The sequence below is a fragment of the Salvelinus sp. IW2-2015 genome, linkage group LG2, assembly GCF_002910315.2.
Source record: "Salvelinus sp. IW2-2015 linkage group LG2, ASM291031v2, whole genome shotgun sequence".
Classification (NCBI taxonomy): domain Eukaryota; kingdom Metazoa; phylum Chordata; class Actinopteri; order Salmoniformes; family Salmonidae; genus Salvelinus; species Salvelinus sp. IW2-2015.
In genome coordinates, this window is record NC_036839.1 from 23,868,991 (window position 1) to 23,890,121 (window position 21,131).

Genomic DNA, 21,131 nt, shown 5'->3' on the forward strand with positions numbered 1-21,131 from the left:
AGCTAACAACCAGGCTACTGCCCGCAGAGTTGGCAGATGCGTGTGTGTGTGTTCCCGTAGGGCATGTGTGTCAGTCGCGTGTCTCTGCAGGCTTTGTTAATTGGTCCCTATGTGTGTATAAATCAGCTTGACATTTGTGTCAGCGTTTGATCAAGTGCTGCTCTGATCAATAAACTAAATGCATCATCGTGTTTTGCTCTTTCACTAAAGGTGTTTCGGTTAATTGCCTTGCTGTTTAGAGCTGGTATTTACCTCGGTTATCTCATACATCTTGTGCTCAAATTCTGTGAAATTCATCATGGATCTTGTCTCAAGGAATGTTTCTATTTCAGCTCTCTAAAACCTCTCTGCAGATAATTTAACGATCAGTAAAAAAACGGATGGAAGATGCTCACTCAATGACATTACTGCTAGCAAAGGATTGATCCATCCCACATGCTGCAGTCCCCTCCCTGTCTCTGGTATCGTCATGTTACTGGCCTCAGTGGAAAGCAAATGGAAAGTGCGCCATCAATAAGATAGACGTCGTTGGATGAAGCTGACGTTAAGGATTGAGCCTTTTCACATGCTGCAGTCTCCTCCTGATCTCTTTGGTACAATAATGGTAATCTCAGTCCTCACGGTATTGACTATTTTCTCATAACGATAATGCTAGCCCCCACACTCAAAACGCAATTCACTGGAGAGCCGGGGGTTAATAACTAGTGTATTCTCACTGTCCAAGTAATAAAGCACGTCGTTGGATGAGTATGTATACATGAGAGAGACGTTTGATACGACCAGTATGTGCTTCATGTTCACCACCTTTCTCCAGATAAACGAAAAGTGGATGGATACAGTGAGACTCAAGAGACAAACTATGCATCATTTTAGCAGCTTGCATGAGGCAAGCTTTTGTTATGTTGGAACCAAAGCTTCTTATCTCTGGGTGGGTGAGATAGCATGCTGTGAAGCGCAGTAATCACACTAACCAGGCTTCAGGGGACAATAAAGCCAACATAATGTTGAGCTCTCATAGTGTTATGGTGCGGCGCCAAATAATTAATTTACATGTCATTCATATGCATTTATTCAGTGTAAATAACAGCGGTGGGACTATAAACAGTGTTTGTCCAGGACCAATGACCATCAGGCTAGGTTTCTTTGTTTTTTCCTCACCCAACTCCCTGTATAAACAATGATTGGTCTGAGATGACATCACAGGTGCTGGCCCCTCCCCCCCTTTCTGTGGTCGAGAGTCAGTGTCCCTATGGACATGTCACACCATGCTGGCACTGCAGGAGCTGCCAGTATCCTCCTGCTACACACACACACACACTGCTGTTTTTGACAGCTAACCCTTGGCCAGAAGGGCTTAAGCTGGTCTAGCACCGTGTCATCAGAGCTGCCCGCGTCATACAGACACACACACACACACACTGTTGATGCAGAAGCCTGGTTGGGGAAATCTTTAGTGAGTGTGCCATAAATCATGCTGCTGAGGAAGCTGGTGTGTAAGAAGATCTGTGCCTGTAAGAACCTGCTGCTATTATCTCTTCCTGTGGTGTTTCTCTCTCTCTCTCTACCATTCCTCTCACACTACCTACCGATATTTCTACAAATCTTTTCCTCCTCTTTCCCCCAATTGATCTGCCTTTCTCAAATGTCTCTCTCTCTGTCTGTCTCTGATAGATGTATCAGTTTCATGGTAATTCCAGGTTAGCAGTCTAATGGAGGGATGGAGGGTTGTGAGAGGAGGATGAGGGGGACATGGACKGAGTGGTGAACGGGGCGTTTCTCTCTGTCTACCTGTTGCTTTGTTTATGGGGCTATTTGTCTTTTAGTGTGAGTGGTGTCTTGTTTTGCTATCTTTCAGAATGATCACTACTATTGTGATCTGTTCAGACTAGCCTACATTAGTTCAGACTCTGATGGYCTATTGTATGTTTGGTTCGTTCCTAAAAATGGTTTATTATTGTCAATTTGTTTTACGTGCTGAGAGATATAGCTTTGAAATTATTTTCTGTAATGAAAAGCGCTACACTTGTTAAATTATTATTATTATATTGATGCCTGCTCTAAAATAATGCTGGCTTGGTCGAGGCATATCTCCCGGATCATATTTTCCCTGTATTCATAATCCCTTGTGTAAACTGGAAAACTGGAGAGGTGACAGAACGGCTTGTATTTGTGTAACAGTGACAATCCAGATGACATGGGCTAGCTACACTCACTCAGCACTGCAGATGACTTGGGCTAGCTACATTCACTCAGCACTGCAGATGACATGGGCTAGCTACACTCACCACTACAGATGACTTGGGCTAGCTACATTCACTCAGCACTGCAGATGACATGGGCTAGCTACACTCAGCACTACAGATGACTTGGGCTAGCTACACTCATTCAGGCAACTGCAGATGGACTTGGGGACTAGCTTACATACAGCACTGCAGACTGACACACAGATTAAGAACAACCACTACCGTTATAAACCTCCAGAGAAAAAAGACAGGCATAGAAACGAGGTATCCGTATATTGCTCCGCTCGCGAAGTCCGTAGAATGATGTCCTACAAGACAAAAGAAAAAGAACATCAGAAGGCTCTTAAAATCGACAAGCAAAAGTCCGCTCAATTGGGCTAGCTACATTCAGCACTGCAGATGACTTGGGCTAGCTACATCCAGCACTGCAGATGACTTGGGCTAGCATACGACTTCAGCACTGCAGATGACTTGGGCTAGCTACACTCAGCACTGCAGATGACTTGGGCTAGCTACACTCAGCACTGCAGATGGCTGGGTTCAGGCACGCACACTCTCAGCCCAAAGAACAGGGTCGTCTTCAGTAGGGTAGCAAAATTCTGGGAACTTTCAATAAATGCCCTGGTTTTCCAGAAATCCTAGTCTTCAGTAGGCACAAAACATAAGAAAACTGTCAGAAAACTGAGTGAAACTGGGACGTACTGGGGTAGCTGTCCAATAGAAAATGCTTGTTTTCGGTTCCCTGTGGTGTGTCCTAATGAACATGGTCACAAATGCTGAGAATATGACATCAAAATGGATGAACACCACTTCTCACTCTCCCCTTGCAGATAAGAACTTTGATGATGAGGACTCTGTGGACGGGGGTCGGTCCTCCTCCTCTGCATCGTCCTCCAAGGCGCCCCCCAGTGGTAGGAGGGCTGTAGCTGCGGTTTCTGTCCGCAGGCCCAGCTCTGCCACCGGACCCGGCAAGATCTCTGCTAAAGATGCTGCTGCAGGTGCTGTTGATGAGGAGGACTTCATCAAGGCTTTTGAAGAGGTTCCTACAATCCAGGTAAMCTGCACAGATAGGCACGACGTGTGTGTGTTTACAGTTTGAATTGTTATCAACCCCAGTCTGACTCCTGTCCTTGTCTTTCTGTACATCTCCAGATCCACTCCAACAGAGATATGGAGGACAATCTCTCCAAGGTTCGGGAGGTTCTATCTGACGACAAAAATGACTGGGAGCACAGAGTTGTCGCCGTAAGGACCACACACACAAATGATCAGTCTCTAAATGATCGTTTTCAGCCTCGTACTGTAAATTCTTGCAGTAAGACACGATGTTGGTAGCRTATTATAGTTCTTTGTGTTTCCTTTTTTTCTAGCTGAAGAAGGTTCGTTCTCTGCTCCTGGCTGGAGCGCTGGAGTATGATAGTTTCCCTCAGCAGCTCCGTCTGCTGGAGGCYCCTCTGAAGCTGTCAGCTAAAGACCTGAGGTCCCAGGTGGTACGAGAGGCCTGCATCACACTGGGGTARGGACCTGCAGACAAAACCGCTTTCAACCTCAGTCTTCCACACCAAGTAGAGTTAACTACACTGTTGAACCTATCTGTTCCAAGAGGTGCTATCTCAGACTCGGGGTGAGTAAAGGTTGACCAGAGAGATGATTTAGAGATGTAGCAGCTCAGGTGAAATGCCTCAGTGAAGGGGTTACATTAACATGAGGAAAGCGACCTGGTCTCGCCTGGCCCATGAGGAAAGCGACCTGGTCTCGCCTGGCCTGGTCTGTCAGTCCATCAACCCGGATACTCTTTATATGTGGATCTTGACTCTCCGCTCTATCGCTCATCATCACTACCACATTAGGAGCACATCACTGACTGACAATTAACCACTCTGAGTCTGGAAAACTTGTAGGCTGCTACTGCCTCATATCTAAGTACGGGTACACTAGTCTAGAACCTCAAATCAAATGTATATGTGGAGATTTGAAAACTGATTGATTATTGTTTTGATGTCTTGAATCTCTCCCCTTTCCTCTTCAGATACCTGTCCATGTTGCTGGGCAACAAGTTTGACCACTGTGCAGAGACCCTGATGCCCACACTGCTCAACCTGGTGCCCAACAGTGCCAAGGTGATGGCCACGTCTGGCATGGCAGCCATACGTCTCATCCTCAGGGTGAGTACTGYACACACATATGCACGGGCAATCATATATGTCAGGGGTTGACCGACAGTGGATGAGTGTGATTCATGCATTTTCTACTGTAAAATAAATCATTTCCTGATGTATTTATTACTCAGTTGGAATGATGTCTGCTTGCAAAATGTTAAGACACTGGGAGGTGTGAAATAAGCTGTATTGGATGATGTCTGGGACTTCCTCTTCTCTTCCAGCACACACACTACTCACGTCTCATCCCCATCATCACTAGTAACTGCATGTCCAAATCAGTGGCCGTCAGAAGGTAACGACTCGAGGACTTTCTGTGTGATGTTACTTTGTGTGAAAATCTTCTAGCTTTTCCTGAGGTTTCCCTTATAATGTGTTAACGCTCATCATGTCTTCTCTCTGCAGGCGCAGTTATGAGTTCTTAGAGCTGTTATTACTGGAGTGGCAGACACACACACTGGAGAGGTAAACACACACCCTTTCAGCATTCACCCTGCATGCTAATACTATTCATCCAGGACATAAACACTAACAACAGACTGTAGCATGCTTTTCTGCWCAGGATCCAACCAATATTTGTGTTTGTGTACAGATGTAGAATCTTAATTTGATCTCCCTGTTGCAGGAAAACTGCAATGCAGGATATTTAAAACATGTAATGTATTTGAGGTTTAAAAAGGCTTCTGAAGTTCATAATTTTCGCTTAGAAATTTCCCTTACGAAAATCATATCAACCCCTACAAAAATATAAATTATAATCCACATAATAATTCACATTTCCTGTTGGTGCTGCGCTTTAGATTTCCCTCTTTCCGCTCCTACTCCTCTCTCCTCACTTCTCTTCTACTCTCTGCCGTGTGACATTTACTGTAAGTAGTTGGGTGTTGGTTGACTGGGCGACTGATGATCCCTAGTTAAATTGATGATGCTGGAGGGCTGGAGCGAGCCATCACCATCAGAATCCTCGACGGAGCGTCCCCAGTGGTTGCCGTGACAACCCTGCTRAGATTTTTAAAAGCATGTAGAAAGCGTGCTGTGTGGTCACTTTCCCCCTGTGGAGAAGGAGAGTGGAGAAGAGAAGARGARAGGAGTGTATACTGAAGTCTCAAGGGAAATGAGGAAGTCTGTGTGTCCTCTCCATTGGTGTAGTTGTGGTTTCCTGGCTGCTGTACCTGAAGTTGTCTCTGTCATGTTTCCCTACTACCCCACCAGGCACGTGGCTGTTCTGACTGAAACCATCAAGAAAGGGATCCATGATGCTGACTCAGAGGCCAGATCGGTCGCGAGAAAGTAAGTTTTTTTGGGGGGGTTGTTTATTTTTGTAAATGAGTCAGAATTTGTCCTCAAGTCTTAGCAGTTCACGACCGACACAAGTGGATGACGATATGGAATAATATGCCGTCTGTCTGTGTCTCTCATTTTACTACTAGTCATCATTTGAAAAAGTATTAATGCTTCTGGATTTTTAATTACAAAGCGTTGTTTCATATGTCACTTTCTCCGGCGGTGAGGTGCAGTATATATACATAAGTATGTGGACACTCATTCAAATTAGTGGATTCGGCTATTTCAGCCACACCTGTTGCTGACAGGGGTATAGAATCGAGCTTACAGCCRTGCAATCTCCATAGACAAAGATTGGCAGTAGAATGGCCTTACTGAAGAGCTCAGTGACTTTCAACGTGGCACCGTCATAGGATGCCACCTTTCCAACAAGCCAGCTCGGCTTGCCGCAATTGGACACTGGAGCAGTGGAAACGCGTTCTCTGGAGTGATGAATCACGCTTCACCATCTGGYAGTCCGACGGACAAATCTGGGTTTGGCGATGCCAGGCGAACGCTATCTGCCCGAATGCATAGTGCCAACCGTAAACTTTGGTGGAGGAGGAATAATGGTCTGAGGCTGTTTTTCATGGTTCGGGCGAGGCCACTTAGTTCCAGTGAAGGGAAATCTTAACGTTACGGTATACAATGACATTCTAGACGATTCTGTGCTTCCAACTTTGTGGCAACAGTTTGGGGAAGGCTCTTTCCTGTTTCAGCATGACAGTGCCCCCGTGCACAAAGCGARGTCCATACAGAAAGGTTTGTCAAGATTGGGTTTGGAAGAACTTGACTGGCCTGCACAGAGCCCTGACCTTAACCCCATCGAACACCTTTGGGATGAATTGGAACACCRACTGCGAGCCAGGCCTAATAGCCCAACATCAATGYCCRACCTCACTAATGCTCTTGTGGCTGAATGGAAGCCTCCGCAGCAATGTTCCAACATCTAGTGGAAAGTCTTCCCTGAAGAGTGGAGGCTGTTACAGCAGCAAAGGGGGACCAACTCCATATTAATGCCCATGATTTTAGAATGAAATGTTCGACAAGCAGGTGTCCACATACCTTTGGTCATGTAGTTTATTCAGAGTCAGGTGTGCTGTCATATGAGTCGTGTGCTGACAGTTATGTTCATCTACTTATACAAGGGGCTGTGACGTCTGTGACCTTCATGTGACCTCTGACCTTGTCTCCCCCCTCCCTCCCTCACCCATAGGTGTTATTGGGGTTTCCATGGCCACTACAGCCGGGAGGCGGAGCATCTGTTCCAGGCCCTGGAGTCAACCTATCAGAAGGCTCTGCAGTCTCACCTGAAGAGTTCTGACAGTGTCGTGTCTCTCCCCCAATCAGACCGCTCATCCTCCTCCTCACAGGAGAGCCTCAAGTAAGATATCCCCTCTCCTTCCTCTCGTCATCCATCCACCCTTTCCTCCATTTCTGTGAAATGTTACCATGATTCATAAGGATGTGTGGAAAGAGATTTAAAAGGGTATTTAACATTGATTTTAAGATAGCACTAATGGATATGTCTACCTCATGCACAGCAATTATTATCAGATTAGGAAAACACTGGGAGTGATTTTATTGGTTGATCCAGTTTAATCATCCTCCTCTGCTTGTTGACCATTGATCTCATATACCATGATTCACCAGCACAGTGTTTGTTATGATGAGGTCGGAGTTGGGATTTGGACAGAGTGATGTCATTTTACTCTTAAGACTGAGGATGGTTTTTCTGCCTCATCATCAGAGGGGTCCGAGCCCTGTACTAATGTCCAGACCTATGACTTTGTCTTGTTTTGACAGTTTGATGCACAGCGATGCTGGGCTGTTTGTCATAAATCTGTTTGTTAACCTCATGGTGGTGTGTCCTTCTGTCTCAGCCGGCCCCTGTCTGTCAAGAGTGCCATAGGAGGCAGCATGACAAGGGGTAAGAGTACTACTAAAATGTGGGGTTTATTCCATGTCACCTTTTTTATATGTTTTTATAATCAGTTGATATTTCAACTTCTCCCCCATGGCAGGTAAGATGGTGAGTTCCAGGGTGAACTCCAACTCCGGCGGTTCTCTTCAGCGTTCCCGTAGTGATATCGACGTGAAYGCCGCGGCCAGCGCCAAGTCACGCCTGATCACCGTGCCCTCCGCTTCTCCCTTCAGCTCAGCAGCTGCCCTGCCCCCAGGCTCCTACGCCTCACTAGGTAAAACACACACTACCCCCCCTCCCCAGGTCCATCTATGCCAGGCCCTAACTACCCCACACACACCACACCAAACTATATTTCAAAATGTCATGGTCACAGGATGTCAGTTCTGCAACAGTCATTTCTCAAAGTCTCCACAATGTCTTAATTACGTTATTTAGAAGAAATATTAATCTGAAAACCACTGGTTTTTATGGCCAGAGTGGATATGTTAATTCATGTGATGTTGTTAGTAAGACATCGTTAAGCTGTGCTCTGAAGAGAAACATACAAAAAGGCCAGAAGGTTTGTCTGTAAACTAATTAAACTAAACATGACAAATGGCTGCCTATAATCACTCTAGCCAAGTTATGGCTACTGACCTTTATATCAATATTTAAGATTGTGATAATTAATGATGAACCCCCAAAAAATGGCGCAGTTTGATACTGAAGCGTGCTGCAATCCAGATGCTGTCCCTCTGTTCTTGCCCTAACACATCCCTGTGGAGTGTACTGCTTGCAGTCCTTTACCAATGAGACCTCTTTCTCCCGCTCACTCACCTCTCTCTCCCTCTTTCACTCCTGCCTCTCCCTGTCACCACTATCTCTCTCCTTCCCCACCCCTCCTCTCTGTCTCTCTCTCCTCTCTCTCTTCTCCTGCCTAACTGGTGCTAATGTCTAACTCTATACCTCTTCTTCCACTTGCTCCACCCCCACCCCCCCCCCTTGCTTGCGTTATTGTCAAGATGGCACACCTGGTAAAATTGATACTGGTAAGATTGTGTGTTTGTGTTCCGTGTCTGTCGGGGACAGTCAACTGCTCGACTGGCCCCCCTCCCTCCTGTCTGTCCTCTTTTCCGTGTTGTCTACACACTAACTTAACCCATAGTGCACTACTACATCATTCTGACCTCTTCGTCTGGTATATCTGGTAGGTCTGCATGTTTGACCAACACKGTAATAATTGATTACTGACGACAGACATGGTTAGATAGCTATCTGCAGTCAACACAGCACAACACCTCTCCTCCCCCGCACGTTATACACAACTCATTTTGTTATCCTCCTAAGTCGTTGTCCTTTACATTTTGTACTGTTTATTAGTGATTAGCGAAGGGAAAGGACCCTGTGGTATTTGTGTAAAGGTGAATGTTGCATGCAGGGAAACTCGCCCACCCTGTGGTCTCTGTCTGTGTGTGAGKGGTCTGAGTTAGGGGTCAGAGGCCGCTGAGGTTTAGTCTTGCCTGCTTCTCAAGCTGATCGTCTACCTCTTGGTTTTCTATATTTAGTCCCCTGTATCTACATGTCACTGAGACTTTCTAGACCCAAAGTTTGTTGTTTGTTTAAAGAAAGGGCTGCCCCTATCCTGTTGTGTAATGCGGTTGTTCTAGAATCTAGTGCAACATTTTCTGACTAAGGAGGACCTCGCATAACAAACATCTTCCAATGAAAATAAGGTCATAGCTTCCGCCCACATTCTAACAAAGCGCTTATGAAGACTGTCTGAAAGTAAGAGTTATTATTGGCTACGGTGTTCCTTAATCTAKGGCCAAGTTCCTGCTGTTGTGGAAAGAGATCACTTTCTCAGTGTCAGTCTGTGTTGTCCTAGCTTTTAGGAACATTACTTGGCTGGATTACAAGTATGATAATGCTAGAGACATTATATGTGGGATTTTGCTAATGAATGTCATACATTGTGTATAATATGCACAGTTTGACATGTTCCAAAGCAAGGTGTGTTGGGTCATGTTACTAGTTGCTTTAGACAAACCTTTCKCGGGCCTCCCAAGTGGCGCAGSGGTCTAAGGCGCTGCAGTGCTTGAGGCGTCATTACAGATCTGGGTTCGACCGGGAGACCCATGAGGCGGCGCACAATTGGCCCAGCATCGTCCAGGTTAGGGGAGGGTGTGCCCGCCCGGGATGTCCTTGTCCCATCACGCTCTAGCAACTCCTGTGGCGGGCCGGCCGCATGCACGCTGACGCTGGTGTTTCCTCCGACACATTGGTACGKCTGGCTTCYGGGTTAAGCGGGCATTGTGTCAAGAAGCAGTGCGGCTTGGCAGGGTCGTGTTTCGGAGGACGCATGGCTCTCGACCTACGCCTCTTCTGAGTCCATATGGGAGTTGGAGCGATGGGACAAGACTGTAACTACCAATTGGATACCACGAAATTGGGGAGAAAAAGGAGTAAAAAGTACAACAACAAAAAACTATAATAAAAAAGCAAAACCAAGACAAACCTTTCTCAGATCCAATGCATGTTTGATGGCGCCCTTGAGTGAGAATGTGGTCTTTGTGGGAATCTGTAGAAATATTCTGTTTGTTTCTCCCTATATCTGTGTTTCAGAACACTCTCTCTCCTCAGCCAGGTCTTTTGTCACCATCTGTTTATAGTAGTTTTGTGTTGTAGTGAACTGTGGTGAACAGCTTCCTGGATACAGTATCATTTATAGTGTAGTGTCTTCAACTCTCTCACTAACTCCCTGTGTTTGTCCATCTCTCCCTGTGTGTTTGTCCATCTCTCCCTGTGTGTTTGTCCATCTCTCCCTGCGTGTGTGTCCATCTCTCCCTGTGTGTGTGTCCATCTCTCCCCGCGTGTTGTGGTCCATCTCTCCCTGCGGTGTGTGTCCATCTCTCCCTGTGTGTTGTCCATCTCTCCCTGCGTGTGTGTCCATGTTCTCTTCCCTGTGTGTGTGTCCATCTCTCCCTGTGTGTGTCCATCTCTCCCTGCTGTGTGTTGTCCATCTCTCCCTGTGTGTGTGTCCATCTCTCCCTGTGTGTGTCCATCTCTCCCTGCGTGTGTGTCCATCTCTCCCTGCCGTGTGTGTCCATCTCTCCCTGCGTGTGTGTCCATCTCTCCCTGCGTGTGTGTCCATCTCTCCCTGCGTGTGTGTCCATTCTCTTCTCCTGCGTGTGTGTCCAACTCTCCTGCGTGTGTGTCCATCTCTCCCTGCGTGTGTGTCCATCTCTCCCTGCGTGTGTGTCCATCTCTCCCTGCGTGTGTGTCCATCTCTCCCTGCGTGTGTGTCCATCTCTCCCTGCGTGTGTGTCCATCTCTCCCTGTTTGTGTGTTGTTGTCTCCAGGCCGTGTGCGTACGAGGAGAACAAGCTCCGGCAATGCCGTCGGAGCCAGCGCTACTGTGACTGACAGCAGGGGGCGCAGCCGAGCCAAAATGATGTCCCAGTCCCAGCGTGAGTATACACACACACACACACACACACACACACACACACTGTCAGCAAAATGTATCCCTCACTGCACACTGTCTGAACACAGGGAAGCCAGTCCACATTGTCATCTCCAGTCTCTTTCATGTAAACCCTCAGTATGACGTTTAACCTGCCTGCTGTGAGGTCATACTAGGTTCTCCTTCAGTTTCTCTCGTCAGTCTGTGTGATATTTTACCTCATATACTTCAGCATCCTGAAGGAACTTGGAGCCACTGTTATTACTGCACCCTTTCACAAGATGTATTTGTGTCTTGTGTGTGGTTTTTCTCTCTCTGTGTCTGAGAAGCTTTGAGGGGCTTCAATGATTATTGCACGTGTAACATGACATGCACAGTTAACATCTGACCCAGTGCATGCTGGGTAAACACTACTTCCTGTCACATTGACCGTTTTTATTTTCACGTCCTGTTCTGCCGMTCGCTACCATAACAACCACAGGATCCAGATCTGCTAACCCCACTGGGGGTGGTAAGGCCCGAACTTCATCCAATCAGAGTAAAGCGTCCAGTTCTTAGTACCGCCCCTTCATCCTCTGCAGATCTCTGCATGTCAATCAACTCATTCTTTTAGTTTTTAGACTCATCACGTCATACCAGCATGCTCCATTCAACTCAAGTGTCTGTATTATAATTCTTTTTTTTTTATAGTCTCACAAGCTGTTTGGAGTTTGCATTGTCGAATACGTGGKTCCTTCCGCATTGCCTTATTATCTTAAATTGTTGATTGTTAATTTTGGTTGTTAATATTGGTTGTCGTCCAATGTTGTTTATATTGGTTGTTGTCCAATGTCGTTAATATTGGTGGTTGTCTATGTCCTCTGAACTGTTGTCGTTGTTGTTGTTATAATCACTGGTTTGTTTTCCCAAAGCCCAGTTACACCCTGGATTTAACCCCATCTTGTTTGTCCTGCAACTGTTTATTATCTGTTTGTCTGTCACTATTTATCTCATCGAAGCTGAAACCACATGTCTATGTTATCCGCCTAGTAGGATATACAGAGAATATCATTGTCCCAAAGCACTCTAAACAAATTGTATGTGCCCAGTTGGTAAGAGTGTGGCGCTAGCAAAGCCAAGGTCGTGGGTTCAATTCTCACTGGGATCACATACACATATTATGGACTCACTGTACTGTAAGTCACTTTAGATAAAAGTGTCTGCTAGGTGTTATTACCACAATAAAAGCAACATATGCCTTTAGAAACATTGAAGTAATGAAACATCCCCAGAAAGAGGGAGGCAGAGCATGAGGGAATTCAGCTTTGAGCCGTGACAGAACCTTCCCAGCATGCCATGGAGARGTGCGTCACTCGCTGTGACCCATCATATCTTGTCTGAAAGGGTGTAATGTCTCACTCTCTCTGACTGTGGGTCCTGTGTGTTATCCTTGCTGCAGCTGGCAGTCGCTCCAGTTCCCCTGGCAAGCTGCTGGGCCACTCGTCTGGGTACGGGAGGATCAGCAGGCCCCCCGCAACCTCCAGCACYCCTGCAGACAAGAGGAGCAAGGTCCCCCGCAGCCAGGGCTGCAGTAGAGATTCCTCGCCTAACAGACTGGGCCTAGGTAAGGGACATTTATATCACAAKATCAGCGTCATGCAAGTAAACCCAACATAGAGCATGCATGCACTCTATACACTAGGAAAAATACATTTGTCATTTGCTAACAACGCACATAGTAACTAAGTAACTGCTTTAATAAACAGTGCATTATATAACCTACACACYGGATGCACATACATAGCATACAGCACATGCTGCTCAAATGACATTTTATTAGTCACATACACATATTTAGCAGATGTTATTGCAGGTGTAGCGAAATGCTTGATAAATAATACCACACCGATGATATGCCCAACGCCGTCATTGCACTCTCCCATCTATCTAGTGATAACAGTATATACAGTACACCAAGAGGGTCCTTTGAAGCTCAGATATACAYGATCTAGGTTTCCTGGTCATAAACACAAAACAAGGAAACACAAACACAGAAGATAAGCCTTGAACAAGGGACCCCCATAGTTCTATTATGAAGTACCTTTTGCACTCAAATAATGGATGAAAAAATGCTGAATGGCAAAAGTCAAGGCCCCTAGTAGAGGGTGAATGGTAAGAGTTTGTCTTTCAGCTTCTTCAGACTATAACTGTCTGTCTAGGTTAGCAGCTAAGTAGAACTGTGTTTTGGGAGGGCTCTCATCTTGGTTGTATTTGTTAGCATCTTCCAGGCGTGTCACATCAATGGGGTGGTGCCTCCTTTTTCAGGAAAGTGGATGAGCCTCTGTAGGGCTAGCCTGGTCATCAGCAGCCCAGCTTATGTCCTTCCAGTCAGTCTGAGTCACTGGCTCTTCTCTGACTCTGTGCTATCGCTGTGATTGATTGGTCTGTGTATTTCTTCAATGCCAGGGCTGACCAACCAGCTCTCTCCATCTTGGCTTGTTATCAGTGTGCTGTCTGAGGTCACCCTCTTGTCTGTCTGTCAGTCTGTTGTAAACAATACCATCGTCTGAGTTGGGAAGGGTGCCTTTTTTATATCTGTCCATGGATGAGATTTAAAAATGATGGATACACACAATAAACAATTATGTGTTGTAATGAAAGTTTTCCATTGATATGTAGTTGGTTTTCTTCTTGACGTCTTTTTTCATCATATGTTTTTTTTATTTATTATAACAATAACTGAATATAACTGTTTGTCTTTCATTTCCTTTGGTGATTTGACCAAACCATGTTATACCCTCTTATTTTTTTATTATTTGTTATTGTTTATCTTTTTTGTTTTTGTTTTGTATGTTAACTCTGTATCTGTTGTAAGCTACGGTCATACCAAAAGTYTTTTCACAGACAACCTAAACCTTGTCGTGAAATAAGAAAAACATTTAATAACTGACTTGCGCTAACGTAGGTGTTTAAAATCTAACCTGATGTCCAGCATACTCCAACCCAGCACCACGCCCCAGAGTCCTCCTCCCCCTCACCCCACTCTCCACCCAGTCTCCAACCCCAGCCCCACCCCAGGCCTCACCTCACTAACCACAAACCTGTGTTCTACCGTCTTACTGACAGCCAGGCTGTGTGGTAAAGCTCTTGTTCCTGGTACTCCTCTCTCCTCCTACAACACGCTAGCAAGGAGCCGTATCCCCCGGCCCAGCATGAGTCAGGGCTGCAGCAGGGACACATCTAGGGAAAGCAGCCGAGACACCAGCCCTGCTCGGGGCTTCAAGCCTCTTGGTGAGTACCACAACCAACCGGACACCAGGAAGCCTCTTGGAAGCAGCGTGGCCCACTAGTACACACCCCTCAGTCTCTTAGTCCCCCTCCTCTAGACCCCTACTCTCTGTCCCAGCCTCTCTACACCCCAGGACATCTAGATAGAAGATCCCACTCGAGAACTAAGGCGTATAGACCTCTCCTTTTGCCTGTTCTGATCTAGTCTGCATGCACTAACCCTCTCAAAGGTTCTGGAATAGAATATCTTCTGTCTGTTTTGTTGGGAATGCTCCGAATGTTATCCTATATAAGTACGTTTCTGTGTCTTTGAATGTGTAATAAATTACCACCAAAAGATCACAATCTCTGGATGTTGAAGGATTCGGTTAGAAAATTTTTCTCCAATGATTTATTGATTTATTGTACATATCTCATAATAAATCTAAATCAAGAGGCAGAGAAAAAAGGCAGTGACTACAGTAAACAGTTTACTGTGCATCATCGTATTCAATGTCCATAGCTGACCTGCTTCTCTGCTCTTTCCTGTGTTGCTGTCACATTACAGGAAAGGACACAACTTTGTCACTGCTTTGTCATGTGAGACAGAGGGGGAAAAAGCAACAAAATTGTGTGACAAAGTGGGATGCGTGAGGGATACCCCTCCTACCCTATGACTGTTGTAGATGTGGGCAGCAGGAAGCCTAGCAGTTAGAGCATTGGGCCAGTAACCGAAAGGTTGCTAGTTTGAATCCCCGAGCTGACTAGATTAAATCTGCCCTTGAGCAAGGCACTTAACCCTAATTGCTCCAGGGTCGCCGTGGGATATGCAAAAAAAAACACACTTCCATTTCACAACACACACTTGTACATGTGTGAAACAGGACAAATATAAGCACCCCCTGTTTGGCTGGTTGGTCATAGCTATAGTAGCTGAATGCAGCCAGGCGCTGAGCCTTGGTCGTCTACAGAGGACGGTACCTGTCGTGTATGTGTCACTAACGCCGCTGGTGTCACTCACCCGTCCTGTCCCTTGCAGCCTCCCGACGTACCTCCCGCTCTACCAGCGCCTTATCCACGGCTGACCCCCACAGCCAGTCAGGTGACCTGCATGCCCCACCCCTTTCCCCGTCCCCCATATTAGTGACTATGCCAGCATGTGTCCATACATAGTACTGTGAGGGCTGTGCCCACCCTGCTGTGCCCACCCTGAGGCAACATTTATTCCAACTTTTCAAGCTTGTAATGGTCTTTTCTTTTAATTGAAGAAGATTTTTCATAGTATGTGCTGTGGTCCTCTGCTTCAATATGATGTTTTGTGATTTTATTTTAAAATGCTTGTGTTTCATACTGCGTAATCATGATATCCCCACCTATATCATTTTCTCCTTGTTATTGACTTTTTGGACGTTGTATAATGTATTTGTACTTTAGTGTATTAAGTATCTCATATCAGATTTGTTTTATTTTCCTGTCTGCAAGTGTCAGTGGGGTTTTTTCTTCTTCATTTTTCATGAGGTGTTTCAACAAGTCATTCTGTGGTGATTTCTTTTGGTGGTTGGTGCCTCTTCATCTTTATTTCAGCATCTTTTTTCATTTATCAGTCAAACTTTTTGGTGTTTTCATTTTCAAGCTTTTTGGTGTTTCAGTTTCAAGCTTTTTGGTGTTTTCATGCCAAACTCTTTAATTTCTTTGCCATGTCTTACCTGAGATTTGATTACCGTATTCTGAGGTAAGTCCCTGACATCAATTCCAATGGCTTTCTCCTCTGTTTCCTCTCACCCCTCTCTTCCCCCCCCAGACCGATTTGGTTTGATCCACCAGGCCCGCATTTCTGCCTCGGTGAACGCCATGAGAGTCCTCAACACTGGCACTGAGGTGGAGGCTGCTGTGGCTGACGCACTGGTAAGTCACCAATCAACTCTTACCGGTTGCCAGTTCTGAAGACATCACTACCGTTTGTCTCAAGATAGAGTGACAGTTAATGGCCGAGGGATTGATGCGGAGCTGTATGCAGTGTTTGGTTTTTTGCTGTGGGCCTTRTTTAATCTAATTACTCCCAGGAGGTTTTGCCTGTTTTGCATTTGGCAGAAAATAACTGCATTAAGAAGTCAAATGTAATGACATGAAATCATCAAGAGTGCTTGTGTTGGTTTGTGTATGACTATCAGAATATATATGGGGGATAAACTTAGACTGCAAGTAATTCAACATTGCTAATGTGTAGAGAAAAACATTTTAAAATGGCTTCTTTTACTCACCAGCAGGACTGCACTCATGTTTTCCCTTGACAGTTCACCTCTTTTCTTTCCTCATTGGTTTTCTTTAACTTCAGCTATTAGGAGACTCCAGAAATAAGGTAATTATCCAATTTGTGTACCGTTTGTATGTTCATTCTATTCACTAATCAACAAAGATTGTACGTGCAAAATATTATATTATATATATTATATTATTATCACTAAATGTTGCCCTTAGCCTAAAAGCCTAACTGGCAGATTTGATTTATTATTCAATAAAATCTCCCATATTATGATTAACAGTATGCATTCTTATAACATAACTTAATAATCTCATTGCATGTCCATATCAATCATGATAAATCAACAGTTGGAACAAATTGCATGGCAATACCTCATTCATTGCGAATGGCAACCTACTAGAAATTGTGCGTCGTAGCTCATCAAATCCTACATCATGGCTGAGTTTGAGTGACCAAGCTTTTCCTACAGTTTTAGTCTGTCTGTCCCACTTTTCTCCTGGTCCTATGACCTATGAACTCACCATTAACCCATCCCTCCCCATTCCCCTCCCAACAGCGGAAGCCTATGAGGCGGCGCTATGAGTCTCCTGGTATCTATTCTGACGATGACGCTAACAGTGATGCGTCCAGCGCCTGCTCGGAACGGTCGTACGGCTCCCGAAACGGAGGTATGTTGTCCTGTGTTACTCAGTTGATAAGAACGTGGCACTAGCAACACAAAGGTAGTAGGTTCGATTCCCACTAGATGTACATATGCTAAAATGTACGTACTCACGTTGGATTAAAGCGTCTGCTAAATTGTATAAATTATTGTCATTATCTAGGTATCCCTCACTACCTGCGTCAGACAGAGGATGTGGCAGAGGTACTCAACCACTGTGCCAGCTCCAACTGGTCTGAGAGGAAGGAGGGACTGCTGGGACTGCAGAACCTGCTGAAGAGTCAAAGAATACTCAGGTCAGCCCAGGGCAGGGGGGTGGACCTTATACAAAGGAATCTATAAGGATAAAGTAATGGTTTGTGTTTCTAATGTAGAATTTGGAGAAGGTATATTTTCTGTTTAGAGTGTTGTGCCTGCTGTGTTTGTTCATATTTCATGGTCATTTCCTTTTTGAAAATGTCCAACTTTTGAAGAGGCGATTATGTCAAGGGTCCTGCGATCGGTTTCGTTTCATAGCTTTCCTTAATTGGGGGAGAAATGACTTTGTGAGCAGCCTGCAGGTATAAAGCCGCCTGTCAGATTGTGCAGTTAAAGATGAATTTCAGACAAAGCAGTTTCACTGTCGGCTCTCTCTTAGTTTCCCTGTCAGGCCTCCAGCATTCTGTATCCTGAAGGAGGCGCTTTACGTCAAGCCTCTCTGATGTCTGTGTGTGCCTATGTTTATTCATGTGTGCCGGCGGATGCTGTTGTGTGTTGCAGCCGGGTGGAGCTGAAGAGACTCTGTGAAATCTTCACCAGAATGTTTGCAGATCCACACAGCAAGGTAGGTGACAGGATGTTCAGCTGTTTGAACATTTCATATCAATACAATGATACTCACTCATAACTTTTACTTTTGACATTCAAAAACCCATTGCTTTGCAGTGATTTGTCTGAAAACTAATTGAGTGTTTTGTTGCATGGTCTGCTTTGGTGTGGATTTTAACAACAGAGAGTAAGTGTGTGTTTTTATTCTCAGTTTTCTACTATACAGACACTTATTGCCTGTGTTGTTACTTATAAAGATGATATGTTGTCAGTTGTTGATGGTAGCTGTGTGTGTGTGTGTGTGTGTGTGTGTGTGTGTGTGTGTGTGGTGGTGTGTGTGTGTGTGGTGTGTGTGTGTGTGTGTGTGTGTGTGTGTGTGTGGTGTGGTGTGTGTGTGTGTGTTGTGTGTGTGTGTGGTGTGTTCCTCAGGTTGTTCAGTAGTTTTCTAGAGACTCTGGTAGACTTTATCCTGGTGCACAGAGAGGACCTGCAGGACTGGCTGTTTGTCTGCTCACCCAGCTACTGAAAAGATGGGTGCTGACTGCTGGGTCTGTCCAGGCCAAGGTTCAGAAGGCTCTGGACATCACAGGTACGGACCTCTAAATCCCCCTCCAATAACATCTCAAACCATTTTTACACTATCATGCCGACCCAAACCAAACTGTGTTGACTGGATATTTCCTTTTTACAGTCCTTTCAGCACTGTTCTACGACTATGGTGGATTTGTAACTAGCCCAGCTCATTACAGTTGTTTTTGGCTCAGTCGTGTGAAATACAATTTTGAGTGTAATTTGCTCATTTAATTTAGTAACTAATATTGTTTTGTTCTTCTCAGGGAGTCTTTCCGTTTGATCAGCAGTTTAACATCCTGATGAGGTTCATTGTGGATCAGACACAGACACCTAACCTAAGGTACAGTATGCAGAGAAGGTCACATAACTAGATCATTGTGTTTGTTTTGAGGGTTGGTCTGGGCTAACAATTTAAGATTTCATATGCAGTAATACAGTACATGTGCTAAACCATTGTGTTGTATGGTGAAGCTAAACCATGTGTGTGGTCCGTGAAAAGCTAAACATGTGTGTATTGGTGAAGGTAAACCATGTGTGTGTCGTGAAGCTAAACCATGTTGTGTGGTCGTGAAGCTAACCATGTGTGTGTCGTGAGCTAAACATGTGTGTGTCGTGAAGCTAACATGTGGTATGGTGAAGCTAAACCATGTGTGTGTCGTGAAGCTAAACATGTGTGTGTTCGTGAAGCAAACCATGTGTGTATGGTGAAGCTAAACCATGCGTGTGTGTGGAAGTCTAAACCATGTGTGTGTCGTGAAGCTAAACCATGTGTGTATGGTGAAGCTAAACCATGCGTGTGTCGTGAAGCTAAACCATGTGTGTATCGTGAAGCTAAACCATGTGTGTATCGTGAAGCTAAACCATGTGTGTGTCGTGAAGCTAAACCATGTGTGTATCGTGAAGCTAAACCATGTGTGTATCACACAGGTGAAGGTGGCCATCCTGAAGTACATAGAGTCACTGGGAAGACAGATGGATCCTACAGACTTTGTCAACTCCAGTGAAACGCGACTGGCTGTATCTCGCATCATTACGTGGACCACAGAACCCAAGAGCTCTGACGTCAGGAAGGTATGTCTCAGTGGGAAGTAGGAACTACTACTTACTGTAGGTATCTGCTGCAGTAGGTGCTGTAGTCCCTATGGTCTGCTCTATAAGGACTAGCTGAACCACATGCTGTCCAGGCAGAAAGCCATGCGAATACTGCACTGCTAATAGTACAGCAGCTGGATTAGCCTACTTCCTCAAACAAATTCAGCTTGAACTGTTTTTTATGATATATTCACTTGGATTAAGTGTGTTATCATTTGTTGATAAATCTTAACAAACTCAGAACCCATCCTTTTAGAGGAATTGCATTGAATAGTTTTTCAATGTTATTGATATTAAGATCTAGTTATGTACTGTAGCTATCGATCCAGTGGGTTTTACCTCCTTTGTTTGTATTTGTTGATGTTCTAAGTGGTTGTCAATGATGCCATGTGCCACCAGGAATGAGCTTGGGTTAGCAGACACTATCTCCCTGTGCTGAGGCAGGACGTGTATATTCTTGGGTTGTTTGTTTTTCCACTACTAGTTCCAAATGAAGTCCTCAACTAGCTAGTGTTTAAACACAAGGCGTATCTCACGCAGTAGGGTACTAAAAACAGGTAGACTCAAAATGACCTTTGATGGTGGGGGAAAGATTTTTTTTTTAATGCTTTTTATTGTTTTATAATAGAACCAAATTTGATATACCTCAACTGCATCCCACAGGAGAACCCGGCTTACAGCTATAACCATGTCTAGGTTTATAGTAGTGTACTACTATAAACATCTGCTTTCCTTTGTCAAAACTACAATACCCATAATTCTACCCCCCTGCCACTGTGCCCCAGACCCTTCATAACTGGGTGGTGGAGGAGCTATCAGGCAGGTCCGGTACGGCAGCCTTACTGTCCCAGCAGGCCGGGGAGGGGCACCTGGAAGAGAGGTGTAAGCAGGTAGTGGCTCATCAACCAATCACTGTCCAATGCCAAGCACGCTCCGCCCGCCGAGCAGCACCGACACCAAACTGCCTCAACGAGTGGGAAACGATCTCAAGTGTGGCCTCTCCACCTCACCTTTACCCTCTCTAGCCCTTTCTATCGCTCGCTCTAACCTGCAATAGCTATGCCTTGCTATTTTGATTGTGGATAAATGGACTGGTTTGAGAGTGAAAATACTTTTGTTGGCCAACAAAACACTAAACAGTATTTATGTAAGGACTGTGAGAATGGATTGTTGCTTTGTTTTTTGAATTGAGAGTTCTACCGGCCGATGTCATTGCTAAATAACCACGTGAAAACTTGACTGCTGTTTTTCCTCTTCTGTTCTCTGTGCCGAACACATTTGTCTGTTCTGAACCACATTAACACCCTGCCCATATGCATGCTAACATGGTCGTTTGTAGTAGAAGGAATCACTTGATTTAACATTGTGCTTATTAAGGGAATGTCTCAGTGCTTG

General features: G+C 45.1%; 1 protein-coding gene across 1 annotated transcript in view; it reads left to right on the plus strand.

The window, feature by feature from the left end:
* LOC111972956 (CLIP-associating protein 1-like) overlaps positions 1-21,131 on the plus strand; it is a 94,228-nt gene that overhangs the window by 61,881 nt on the left and 11,216 nt on the right. Inside the window, 24 exon segments of the mRNA XM_070446276.1 lie at positions 3,074-3,297; positions 3,396-3,488; positions 3,614-3,759; positions 4,273-4,408; positions 4,627-4,697; positions 4,808-4,867; positions 5,615-5,692; positions 6,942-7,109; positions 7,609-7,655; positions 7,750-7,923; positions 10,991-11,098; positions 11,576-11,632; positions 12,533-12,697; positions 14,260-14,364; positions 15,380-15,442; positions 16,142-16,245; positions 16,676-16,699; positions 17,160-17,271; positions 17,428-17,560; positions 18,024-18,101; positions 18,513-18,574; positions 18,577-18,660; positions 18,912-19,006; positions 19,404-19,715. Of these exon segments, the coding sequence (XP_070302377.1) occupies positions 3,074-3,297; positions 3,396-3,488; positions 3,614-3,759; positions 4,273-4,408; positions 4,627-4,697; positions 4,808-4,867; positions 5,615-5,692; positions 6,942-7,109; positions 7,609-7,655; positions 7,750-7,923; positions 10,991-11,098; positions 11,576-11,632; positions 12,533-12,697; positions 14,260-14,364; positions 15,380-15,442; positions 16,142-16,245; positions 16,676-16,699; positions 17,160-17,271; positions 17,428-17,560; positions 18,024-18,101; positions 18,513-18,574; positions 18,577-18,660; positions 18,912-19,006; positions 19,404-19,715 (2,699 nt within the window).